Source organism: Acanthopagrus latus, chromosome 7 (assembly GCF_904848185.1).
Source record: "Acanthopagrus latus isolate v.2019 chromosome 7, fAcaLat1.1, whole genome shotgun sequence".
In the NCBI taxonomy this organism is placed as follows: domain Eukaryota; kingdom Metazoa; phylum Chordata; class Actinopteri; order Spariformes; family Sparidae; genus Acanthopagrus; species Acanthopagrus latus.
Window position 1 is genome coordinate 16,131,361 of NC_051045.1, and position 12,055 is coordinate 16,143,415.

Below are 12,055 nucleotides of genomic sequence, written 5' to 3' on the forward strand. Positions count from 1 at the left end.
GTGTTATGGTTGATAGGATGATAGGAGCTCTATGTGTATATGTGACAACCGTGAGAGTATGGTTCCAAAATAGATGAAATCTTAAGCAAGCATGTTCATAGTTGTGTGTAATTTTTACCTTAATGTTTTTATAAATGCATGAATAGAGAATTTAAGATTTAAAGGAGACACATTATGCTCAGTTTCAGGTTCATAATATTATTTTGAGTTTCTCCTAGAATAGGTTTACATGCTTTAATGCGTAACATGAGTTCTCTCATCATGTCCGGTGATACAACACTGTATTATTCCTCTGAGCCAGCACCACTAACAACAACTATGCAGCTATGCTATGCTATGCTAAATGAATTCCTACCTGCCAAACTAGCTGCTAGGCATAAATTATGCAAGTGTGTTACATGATGACAAAGTGTGATGTCACAGAATGGGGACTACTGTTGAGGTGTTTCAGCAGCCGTGTTTTTTGTGGGAGAGAGGAACTTATGCTGTTTTCAACTTTCAAGATCTTTTACATGCACATAAACATACGTAACACACTGAGGGGAAGGAAAAAAAGCATACTATTTCTCCTTTAAAAAATTAAGCGTACCTTATCTATAGTGTGTAATGTAATGTAATGTAAATGTCTGTTTGTTGCATGGGGTCGGGGTCACAGGAGTTTATAATGAATCAACATGGCAAACTCTGGCCATTGATAGGAGTCCATTCACAGGTATTGGCTGAGGTGTTGGACACTGCGGAGAGGTGGTTAGTTCAAGGGAAAGTCAGAAGTCAGGGAAATTCGTATTCAATCCATGCTGCCACTCACTGCAGATTACTCCTTGTGGTAAAGTACTCATTGGAATCCCTCAGCGACGTCTAAACAACCTCACAATCTGAGGTTATGTCGTCTTAAATATAGATCAATGATAATCAAGGTACTGTGTGTAACTTCCAGTGTTGGGCAAGTTACTTTCAAAATACAACATATTATACCTAACTTAATTTTAAAGTAATAAATTACGTTACAATATTACTGTCTGTCTATATGTATGAGTAATATAATATTTGTTACACTACCTTTTAGTTATTTTCAACCAAATGCCCAAAAAACCTATATAGAACAATTAAATAGCCTTGATCTTTTGGGTTAAATTAATAGCCTTGGACACAGGGATAAACAGACAGACAAATGATCAAAGTCTGATATATTATGACATAGGAATAAATATGTTTTAATGTAGGCTTAGTCATATGAAACGCAACAAATCTACACCTTCTAAAATGATGCCTATAATGACGCCTCCCCCTGAGTGCACTCTGAGGATTAGGCCTCAGTCTTAGATTAGAATTTATAGGCTTGACGATACCAAACACACGCATAGCCTACATCAATATGATCATTGCTTCACTTTGTTCAATAACACGGACTGTAAGGTGTTACGTGACATAACCGTAGATATATATTACTGAATTATTATTAGTGATGCATTATATAACTCCATTACCACTAAAAGAAATATATTACTGTAATGCTTTATTTTTGTTACTTTTGTAACTTTCAACCAACACTGGTCACTACCAAAAAATGGATTGAAGAATTTTCCCTGTTCTGGTCTTTCAGACTTGACTTTACACAAGGAGCAGAGAAGTACACAGAGAGAGAGGACAAAGGCACATATCAAACATCTTACAGGTCAGAGACACAGGCAGAGACAGCTTTACAGAGACACTTCTTTGACATTCCTCTGAGCATGACTTGGATATGATTATAATCAATTAGCTTTGGTCAGCAATCGCTTGGTTCTAACTTGTTTTATATTTGAATAATTTCTTCGAATTTTTTCTTTAAAACAAACAAACATTGAAACATTTCTTGCTTGTGTTTTAATTCACAAAGCAGATAAATGTTGTACATATTCAAGCATCTCAGAGTGATAAACCAAGTAAAACAGGGATTGTTGCTTGATGGAGTTGTAAAAGGTGACTCTGGCATGTGTGGACAGACTGAAATACAGTCCTGTAAAACACTGTCCTTACCGTGGGAGTAAATTCTATAAAGAGGCTCCTGTCTTGTATCGACATGCCCTTTCACCTAATGCATCCCATGAAGCAGACATACAATTAATAACCTGACCTTTTCAACCTAACCACACCCAACAGGCAACACTAAAATATAGATATAAAATATCATATCCTCTATCTGTGTAGTTTATGAAGTGCATCTGATGTGGTTCAGAACATTCTAATAAATCTTAAGAGAAATTATTACTTTTCAGAGTTAAAACAGCATAAATTAGCTCTGCTGTTTTAAAAACTGTGTGCATCTTTATACCAGGGTGTTGCTGTTGGACCAGGGTGTGGTTGAGCACTATGTTAACATCTCTTCTAGTTTAGCACACACGACATACAACAAGAGCTGGACTTACATCCACAATGAAGAAGTCCAGCCAACACCAGGCGTTGGTGAAATACTTGACGAAACCGTAGGCGACCCATTTCAGCAACATCTCCAGGATAAAGATGTAGGTGAAAACCCTGTCGGCGTACTCCAAAATGATCCGGATGGTCTTTCTCTGCTCGATGTACACATCCTCAAAGGCCTGTGGAGAGAAACACACATCAGCCAGGGTGAAAAACCGCAAGAGAAATATTACACCTCATGATTTATGATTCCACTAATGGAATTGCGTACAGCACTCCAGCCCGCTCACTGCTGATCACTAACATTGATTTCCAAGTAAAAAAAAAAACAACGATAAATGTTTTTGGTGGCGTGAAATATTTCATATAACTTCATGGGGAATGGTGATTTACAGCATTCTTTGCTCTTATTTTAGTTGCATTTGACACGCTTGAGAACAAGACTGTTCTCCATCTCCAGAAATAGATCCCCTGTTTGATGAATGGTACAATCCATTAATCTCAGGCAAGCCTGGCCCCTCCCCCAACCCAGCAGCTCTGAGAGTGAGCAACCAAACTGATCGACTTGTTTCACACTGTAGACACGTGCGGGTCCCTTTGAAAGCTCATTTGCACTCAGGTGCATACTTACATTTGGGGCATCTACTAGATAAAGTTTACAAGCTTTAATGTTCATGAAATGCGTTATTTTTTTCTTCTCCAGTCTTTTGCTACAGCACCTCTATTCACCTGATGTCTGTCTGTCTGTCTCTCTGTTTTGCAGATTTTTTTGCAACCCTGGCTGTGCTGGGGGCATGGCAGTCCTGACAGCTCATTTAATCAAATGAGCTGTATTTTTTTTTTTGTAATCAAAAAAGACGCGAGAATCTCACTTATATCTCACAATAAGGGCCGTTTAATTACTGCTAATACTTTTATCGTAATTGAAATGTTTTCCAGTTTGGATTTTTTCTGATATGAAAATGTCTGTTCCAGTTAAAGATTAATTGTGATCAGATCAAAGCGTGGTCGCTTTATGTTTTAAAGCTTTGATGTAACTGCACAGTCTTTTTCTGAGGTGGCAGAGGATGCAGATGCTAACATGGGCCTCCTTACCAGGGCACCGCTGCTGAGGAGGATCATGAAGATGATGAGGGTCTCAAACCAGTTGTGTTCCACAATCAGGTAGCAGGTTTTTCTCAGGAACCACCAGTACTTCCCCCAGCCCGCATTGATGGGGACATCACAGCACTTATACTTGGCAACACAACCTGGGGACACACAGGAGGAATGATGAGATTTGACATGGCTTGATGTGGTGAGATACGTATGGCAGATTACAGTCCAGTAATTTGAATTTTGTCTAAATCGTATTTTATGTTTTTTTGACAATTTTTATATATTTTTTCTGCTTGCAGGGTACACAGCTTCTTTACAGGAGAGCTACAGATAACAGACACTTACATTTGAATGTAAAACCCTTCCTCTTATTAAGGACCTGTAGAATCCCTGTTTTACACATCTACATGCATGCATCTGAATGCTGATAACAAAGCTCAAATCCTGGATGATTCTGGGAAAAAAAGCTTGAAAAAAAAAATCAGAAATTTGCCTGTTTGTATTCAGTTGGACCTCATCAGGTTGCAAAATCCCAGTGACATACTACCTCTAAACTATATGCAGATACATATAAATCCACATGTGTGTCATTAGAGAAGCAGGAAAACCACCCTTTGGTCTTATTATCTCACTATCCAACAATATATCAACAATCATGTTTAAAGTTGTATGTTGATGTGTATCGGTGTAAGGATCATAGATACGTTACACTAATAGTCTTCATGGGTGAGTGATCCTTCATAATGAAAATGTCCTTCACCCAGCCACCCTATCATTCTCCACTTGGCCCAGGGGAGTCTCTGTGCTGTGGAGTGGACGTAATGGATGCGATGGAAGCGGGGGTCTTACCATCTGTCCAACACGCCTCCGGTTCCATGTATTCCTCCACTGTCTCCACCACAACCACCTCTTCCACATCTGGTTTGATGTCGATTGTGCTTCCCTCTGATGAACTGGTGTCATCCAGCTACACAGACGCACACAGATGAACAGACACACACAGACACAAACACAACGTTTCAGTGGTTCAGAGACATTTCACTTCCCGTTGAATAGCTAAACAATAACTGATTATGGAGTTGAACTCATAAAACATTCTGGATCCTGTCAGGAAATGTACAGTTAATGTTATTACCAAATTATCTTGGTTCAATCGTTATAAAATAAAAAAAAAATGTGAGTGCTCTTTGATCACAGAGGGTTTTTTTCCAGATTGAGGTGGACACCATAACAATCTGGAACATCATATATCATCCACATGAACACTTAGATGGAATATCAAATGGCAGATCATGTGCTTTGAAAGTCTTATAAATGCATTTCGTCCATAGACGTAAATCAGCAGATATCCATTTCATCTACACTGCCTGCCTGCTTCAGCCTCTCTAGATGACTCGATATTAGTGTCTGAATAGAGCAGAGCAGGCAGCCACACCCATCTCAGGATGGTTTTACTTCCCTGATTGCAGAAATAGCACACAGAGCAGCCGAGGACTAGAGAAACAACAACACATGGAGCATTATGATATTTACATCTGTATATTCAATAAATCTAATTTTTGAAGGGCTTGGAAAACAATGGTTTATTGTTATGAATTCTGCTGATTCCAGTCTGTTCCCAGTAAAAATTAGTTGGACTGTAATGCTGAGTCTTTGGCCAAAAATGGTCCCTGTCCACCGCCAATACTTTCATTTGGTTATGAGACAGATGGCCAGATGGTGACGTTTTCATGTCCAATAATAGTCCATACAGGCCCTCTCTTACAGACAATCACGTATTGACCGTATCATTGCATGTACGTTTATCAAAAATGTATTTGGTTTTTAAGTGGTTGGGATCAAACATCCTGGTTCTAAGCACAACTTCCATTTTGGAACTATTTTTTAACCACACTTGGACATCTTGATTGGAATGTTTGCTTGTTTTTTTGTCATGTCCTGCCTGATTATTGATGTGGTAAACTATTAAAGGTGGATCATATAAACATGCTCTCCTCTCACTGACCTCTTTGCTGTTCTCATTCTCCGACTCGCTGCTGAAGTCCTCCGTGTTGAGGTTCTCAAAGTCAGACTCTCCCACAGCTATGGGCACGCAGACGGTCAGGTTGGGATTGTGGATGAACGACATGTGGTCCTCATCGATCATATACTTGCCCACGCTGCTGCCGATACCGCTGGTTGTGCCGTTACCATTCTTGGCATAGTCCAGGTCACGGTTGATGTCCACCCCGGTGTGGTTAGCAATGCAATTCAGCTTCTTGTCATACATGTCATCCAAAGGCTTTTGCTCGTCCTCCATCGGTGGTTTCTTCAGAAGACTGGCCATCAGTATCCTTACCTTTGCTTTTACCCATGCAATACCGATCTTGATGCGCCTGACGGAAATCTGCAGGTTGTTGGGTTCACCGTCGTCATCTGTCGCAGCTAAATTGTCAGCACTGAATGAGCTCAGCAGCAAGGCAAGGAACAGGTTCAACACCTTGTGGACACATAACACGAAATCAGTATGTCGAGTGCTAATTTCTGTCTGACTACATTATAATTTTAAAGATGGCTTAAAGAGCCAACAAGACAGCTGTTTGTCTGGACACTCACCACCAGGTTGCCGATGACCATGACCATCATGAAGACAATGAGGCACATGCCCTGCCCCGCCACCTCCATGCAGTCCCACATGGTTTCAATCCACTCGCCACACAACACCCGGAAAACGATCAGGAAGGAGTGGAAGAAGTCGTTCATGTGCCAGCGTGGCAGCTCACAGTCAGCAGCGATTTTACACACACAGTCTTTGTAGCTCTTGCCAAACAGCTGCATGCCTACCACGGCAAAGATGAAGACGATGATGGCCAGCACCAGAGTCAAGTTCCCCAAGGCTCCCACCGAGTTACCAATGATCTTGATCAGCATGTTGAGGGTCGGCCATGACTTGGCCAGCTTGAACACTCTCAGCTGAAAAGGGGCGGGTGGGAAGAGGAGAAGGGACATGATTCAGTCATAACATTTTAGCTTTTAGTGAAGTTACAACTGTATAAACATACAGGTATGTTGTCTAAATGAACGTACAGTGAACAAAGTAAACTGTAAAATGTGCTTATTCCTGTTGCTAAAATGTTGATGCCACATGCCTTTTCCATTTTTGTTTTTGTTGTTAGGAGATTAAATGAATTACCAATCGGAATGACCGCAACACAGACAGGCCTTCGACGTCCGCCAGAGCCAGCTCTACTAAACTCAGCGTCACAATGAAACCATCAAAACAGTTCCAGGCCTCCTGGAAGTAGTAGTACGGATCCATAGCCACCAGCTTGAAAAGCATCTCTCCTGCGAAGATCCCAGTGAACACCTGGCAGGTAGGAAAGAGAAAAGATTTGAACAAATAGATTTGGCTCACACCATGATTCACAACACACATGAGAATGTGAAGCATGATGAGTGGTGAGGTTTATATTTGTTCTGATCACTGAAGTAGAGTAAAAGTAGAGCCAAAACATCTCGATCTCCCCCCTGTTGGGTGGCTGCAGAATAGGTCATGAACCCCGCCCCGCCTCAGCAGATGGGATGAGGGCCAAAGAAGAAACTAAAGTACACGTATAATTTCCTCAAAGAGATGTTTAGTCCCTTTAGGTTGTTCTTATCACGCTGATGTATGTTCGAGTGGTTAATATCAGCCTTGAAAGCATCAGATGGAAATGTTTTGTCCTTGCGACTCTATGTGTGTGTGTGTGGCATCATGGCAAAATGTGGTCCTAAAGACACCTTTTGTAATGGAACAGATGAAGGCTGAGTTAAAGGATGAGTGCGGCCACAACTAAATAGTCATTGGTCGGAACGTCAGCTTGTGTGATCTCATTGCAAGATGGTTTCTAGTTTTTCTGATAGGTACGAAACTGTGGCTCCATGGCTGATCACTGCTACATAGACCGTAACTCAACATGTTGTCATCAGCAACAAGATGGCAGATATATATCCAGACATTTCCAGAATGATTTAGCTTCAATTTCTGTACAGTGGGAACAAGTGGAAATATGTTGTCCATCTTTATATAAATCCAATGATTCTGACTTAAGAAAGTAACATTATAGCATCCTTTTAGTAATGGAATATTAATGAACTACCTGTGTGTGTGTGTGTGTGTGTGTGTGTGTGTGTGTGTGTGTGTGTGTGTGTGTGTGTGTGTGTGTGTGTGTGTGTGTGTGTGTGTGTGTGTGTGTGTGTGTGTGTGTGTGTGTGTGTGTGTGTGTGTGTGTGTGTGTGCATGCCAGCTGTTCTACAGTCACTAAATATGAAATGGCACTTCTGTGGTGTGGCCCTGTAACAGCTCTAATAAATTACTGAGGGTTATCCTCAATCATAGACCCACATAATGAATAAATGCACCGTGTAAGTACATGTAAGGGTGGGTGTGTGTGTGTTTCTGAGTGTGTGTGTGTGAGTATGTGTGTAAGACGATGACTCATATTGAATCAAGGTGACCGGTTGGCTTTCACTGGTAAATTATTCTGGAGCAGAAGTGGTAAATAACATTCCTGTGCTGTTTCAATTGTTAATTTATACCTGTCTATGTTTATGCAGGCAATCACACACACACACACACACAAACACACACCCACACACAAACACGAATATTTCCAAATGTGAAAAGTAAAAACAACCCTCATGGTGCAAGATTTAACTCAGTTTCCCTAAAAACCCTCGTGAAAACGGCCAGGTTGACCTGCTCAACCTGGCCGTGATTGAGGCACCATTTTAGAGCACCTCATCGATCAGGCTCCATGAAATATTAATACAGGCCTTCCACCAGTCAGCCAACCAGCAGAGAGGTAGGCTGGTCCCACTGAAGCACACAGCAGCAACACTTAACCAGAGGAGAGAAGGAGAGATGGAAGGAGAAGACAGGAAACGTGTGTGTGAAGAAACACGTGGACACAAGACAGCAGCAGGGGAGGGGCGGGGATGAGAATGTGTTTTCTTTTTAATCGGCAATGAAAGGGCTGCCAATTACGATCCTAAAAATAACACCTCTGCAAGGAAGAAGTAGAGGAGATTTAAAACCTGCGAATCAGATAAAAATAAAAGAACAAACAGGTTGCCACTCACCAGATTGCCTACAGACAGCATGTCTTCAAAGTCGGGGGTCATGGGGTAGTGCTCCATGGCCATGAAGAGGGTGTTCAGGACAATACAGATGGTGATGGCTAAGTCCACGAAGGGATCCATGACAATCAGGTTCACAATTTCCTTGATCTTAATCCAGGTGGGGGAGCACTCCCAGATCAGGAATGTGTTAGAAAACTTATACCAGCATGGCGGACACTTGCGCTGAGACTCCTCCAGTTCTGAAGACATAGCGCGGATCACACATTAAAAATCAAACATACGTGCGTGCTCGAGCATACCGCATGCAAATGGTATCAAATGATAGCAAAAAATTGTATGCATTGTATGTATCTGGTACTGTTGGATATGCAAAGCAGATAAGCAGGAAATTCATGTCAAACTAATCAATGAGAGCAGCCCTAGTTAAAGAATAATGAGAGAGCAGGTTAAATAGCTGGGTTAAAGTGGCAGTACCCTCCACTAGTGTGTTGGTAATGACGCTCATGACACTGTTGGCCCGCTCTTTCCGCCCAAAGGAGGTATTGAGCTGGTCCACAGACACCATCAGGGAGCCCGACAGCTTCTTCTTCACCTCAACCTCAGTAGTCGGCTGTCAGGAGGAGAGGAAGAATCAAGCACCCATGGAGAGGACATGAACACCATCCCACATCACCACCGGTGGCCGGCGGAGGGAAGTGCACAACAGCATTTGGCAGGAAAAAGTAGTTGAGGGTCAGATGTTTTTGAAGGGGAGTGGGGACAGGGGCATTTCCTTTTCATTCTTCACTATCTAAATGCTGGTTTCAGGAAGATGTGTGTACGCTGTAAATGCATGCAGGTCTCAGCCAAAGTGGGAGCAGTGGTCTAGGGCTACTTGACCTAATTGTGTTTGAATGTAATTAGCTCATCCCGATTGAATAATAAATGGATTGTGAGTGAGCTATTGTGCGAGGAGAACTGCTTCTGCATGAATGCATTTTCAGTCCTGTCATGCAATAATGGAGGCTTTGCTGCCATTGCAATATAATCATTAGGTTATTTTACAAAGTTGTCTCCCAAATCTGGCCATTTTTTTTTTTTTACTCGCAAATTTGGTGCTATTGTATCTTCCTAGTTTGAAACCATACAACTTATATTGCAACCATCAAGTCAAGAGCATTGTAAAGAGATCATATGGAGGCAGGTAGTTCAGATCCATCCAGTTGTCATGCACGGACATGCTCCAAGTCAAAGAAGGAGAGGAAATTACAGACACCATAGCCATTGTTCTACTTTTCTACGTCATGCTTGTTTTTAATTTAGGGTTTTTAAATCTACCATGCTAACTAGAATGAGACACAACTAATCCACTAACTCTGACCAGGGAGAGTTTGGAAAACAGAAAGAGGTAAAGACAGACAAGGACAGCAGCCCTCCTTTTAGTCTTATATTATATTACTTAAGGCCTGATAGGATGGTGTGTTACTTGTGTATCTGCTTTGGGATATTAAGAGTGTCTTTGGGAAGCAGATATAATTGTCTGTGGCTCTACAGTGCTGGTCCCCTCTGTTTCCTCCGCCTCCTACTGTAGATCTACCCACACAGGCTAGCAGAGGACCTGGATGCCTGGAGGAGGAACACATCAACACACTGGAGCATGTTAACTCATCATTAAATGCCGTTTGTTAACAAAATAAAAATTGTGTTTCATTACTAAAATGTGTTGAACAGGAACTTGGTGACATTGCACACATGAAGTTGTGTATTAAATATTAATCAGGTTTTGATGTATGTGCCAAAATATGTTTGCTTAGTGCCTGTATGATAGTGTGAGTACAGTATGGTGCGTGTATGGGTAAATAATTTGATATGAACATTCAAAACATTGACATTCATCGTTCAAATCAAACAACAAAATTGCCTGGAAGTCACTGATAGACCCAGTTCCACTAACCTATCAAATCCAGGGTTGGCTATAGTATTTTCACCATAATTTTTTTTTTTTCTCCATCCTTTGCCTACTGTCGGAGGGCAGCATACACTGCAGGGGCTGGGGGAGGGGAGGCGCGAGCGCTTAGCCAAGAGATACATACGGACTTGCAAAGATGACAGAGTAGAGGAAAGAGAGCAAGAAAGAAAAAGAACGGACGAGAGGGGGGGCCATGCCTAGATAGGTCTACTCATTGACTTCCTTACACTGTCGTCAGTAGCTGCCTTATCTATTTTCACCTCAGGCAGAAGGCGTCCACCGGGCCCAGGGCCGATGAGCGACACCACGCCGTTGCAATCCACTGTGCTGTTCCTCTTGCCGTGGAAGCCGCTGTAGCTGCTCCGCCGATACGGGCTGAACAGGGAGCCCCGACGCTCCTCACACTCCTCCACTGTGCTGTGCTCGTCGTCCGCGAATTCGTTCTCCGAGCCCACGTCTTTGCTGCGCCCCTTGAAGCTGAAGATGCTGCTCTTGCTGTTGTGGCGGGACAGGAAAGGCGAGCCAGGTATGCTGAGGAGGGACTGGAGGTAGAAGAAGCGTGGGGAGAGGTGACATTTACTGTAGTCCAAGGTGTTTCTGAATTACAATTGATTGCACCATCAGTCCATTCATTTTTAAGGCATTTGTCATCAGTTCTGGAGGTCATGATGAAAGGCAACATCTGTGAGGTGTGGGAAATTCAATGCAAACAAGATGCTCCTCCCTTAGGACACATTTTCTGCTGGAGCAATCATGTGACTTATTAAACAAGGCGCAAATACATAATTAGGTCAGTGATATGCTTCACTGTCAAGGTCACACATACACAGGACAGAGACATGGGCAGCTGAAACAACATGTAGAGGCACCGATGAGTCATGACAACATCAATCTGCTGCGAGTATTGATCCGAATATTACCATCGTAGCTGCACACAGAGGACGCCGGCCCTACACACAACAAATATCCACCTGTGCTGATATTCAATGTAAAGTAAAAAACACTGCTAGTGAAAGCCAGTGGTGCCTGAGTGAGGCCTAAACAAAGCTGCAGGATTGCTCCCTTTGAAACATTGATGTAATTGCTGTGAATAATTCAGAGCCTGGATGTGTGTTTCTATACCTCTGGCCACTATATGCTCCTCTGTATGTGAGCTCATGCCACACCACACTGTACGACTGCAGCACTCTCAGTGTCTAAATCTGAAGTCATCCAAACTCAAGTCGAAACAATATAAACAGAAACTTTCCTGCAGCTGGATTATTCACTGACATCTGTATTCTATTCATAGAGATATTAATAAAATCATCTCTTGTTGCTCCTGTGGTCTCTGTTTTCACACTTACAATCATAACCTAACCTCAAGAAAAATAAATGTTTTCCTACTCTTGACATGCAGACACTTTGATGTTTACCTGCTGAGGTTTTGTCTGAGAGATTTCTGCTACCAACCAGGTACAATGAAGGTAGATAGAGTTTCATGTGTGGTGCGCAAAGCATTCAGAA

At 42.1% G+C, this 12,055-nt stretch overlaps 1 protein-coding gene across 10 annotated transcripts in view; it reads right to left on the bottom strand.

Annotated features, from left to right (window-relative positions):
* The window catches only part of scn8aa (sodium channel, voltage gated, type VIII, alpha subunit a), a 49,804-nt gene that overhangs the window by 15,948 nt on the left and 21,801 nt on the right, over positions 1 to 12,055 (bottom strand). For 6 of the 10 annotated variants that reach the window (XM_037104581.1, XM_037104575.1, XM_037104585.1 and 3 more), the window contains 9 exons: positions 10,777 to 11,091; positions 9,076 to 9,211; positions 8,602 to 8,840; positions 6,674 to 6,847; positions 6,097 to 6,453; positions 5,507 to 5,980; positions 4,351 to 4,468; positions 3,499 to 3,653; positions 2,409 to 2,582 (listed from right to left, as the gene is read on the bottom strand). In XM_037104581.1, the coding sequence (XP_036960476.1) occupies positions 2,409 to 2,582; positions 3,499 to 3,653; positions 4,351 to 4,468; positions 5,507 to 5,980; positions 6,097 to 6,453; positions 6,674 to 6,847; positions 8,602 to 8,840; positions 9,076 to 9,211; positions 10,777 to 11,091 (2,142 nt within the window). The remainder of the gene's footprint in view (positions 1 to 2,408; positions 2,583 to 3,498; positions 3,654 to 4,350; positions 4,469 to 5,506; positions 5,981 to 6,096; positions 6,454 to 6,673; positions 6,848 to 8,601; positions 8,841 to 9,075; positions 9,212 to 10,776; positions 11,092 to 12,055) is intronic. The other 4 variants (XM_037104582.1, XM_037104579.1, XM_037104583.1 and 1 more) reach the window with 1 other exon arrangement.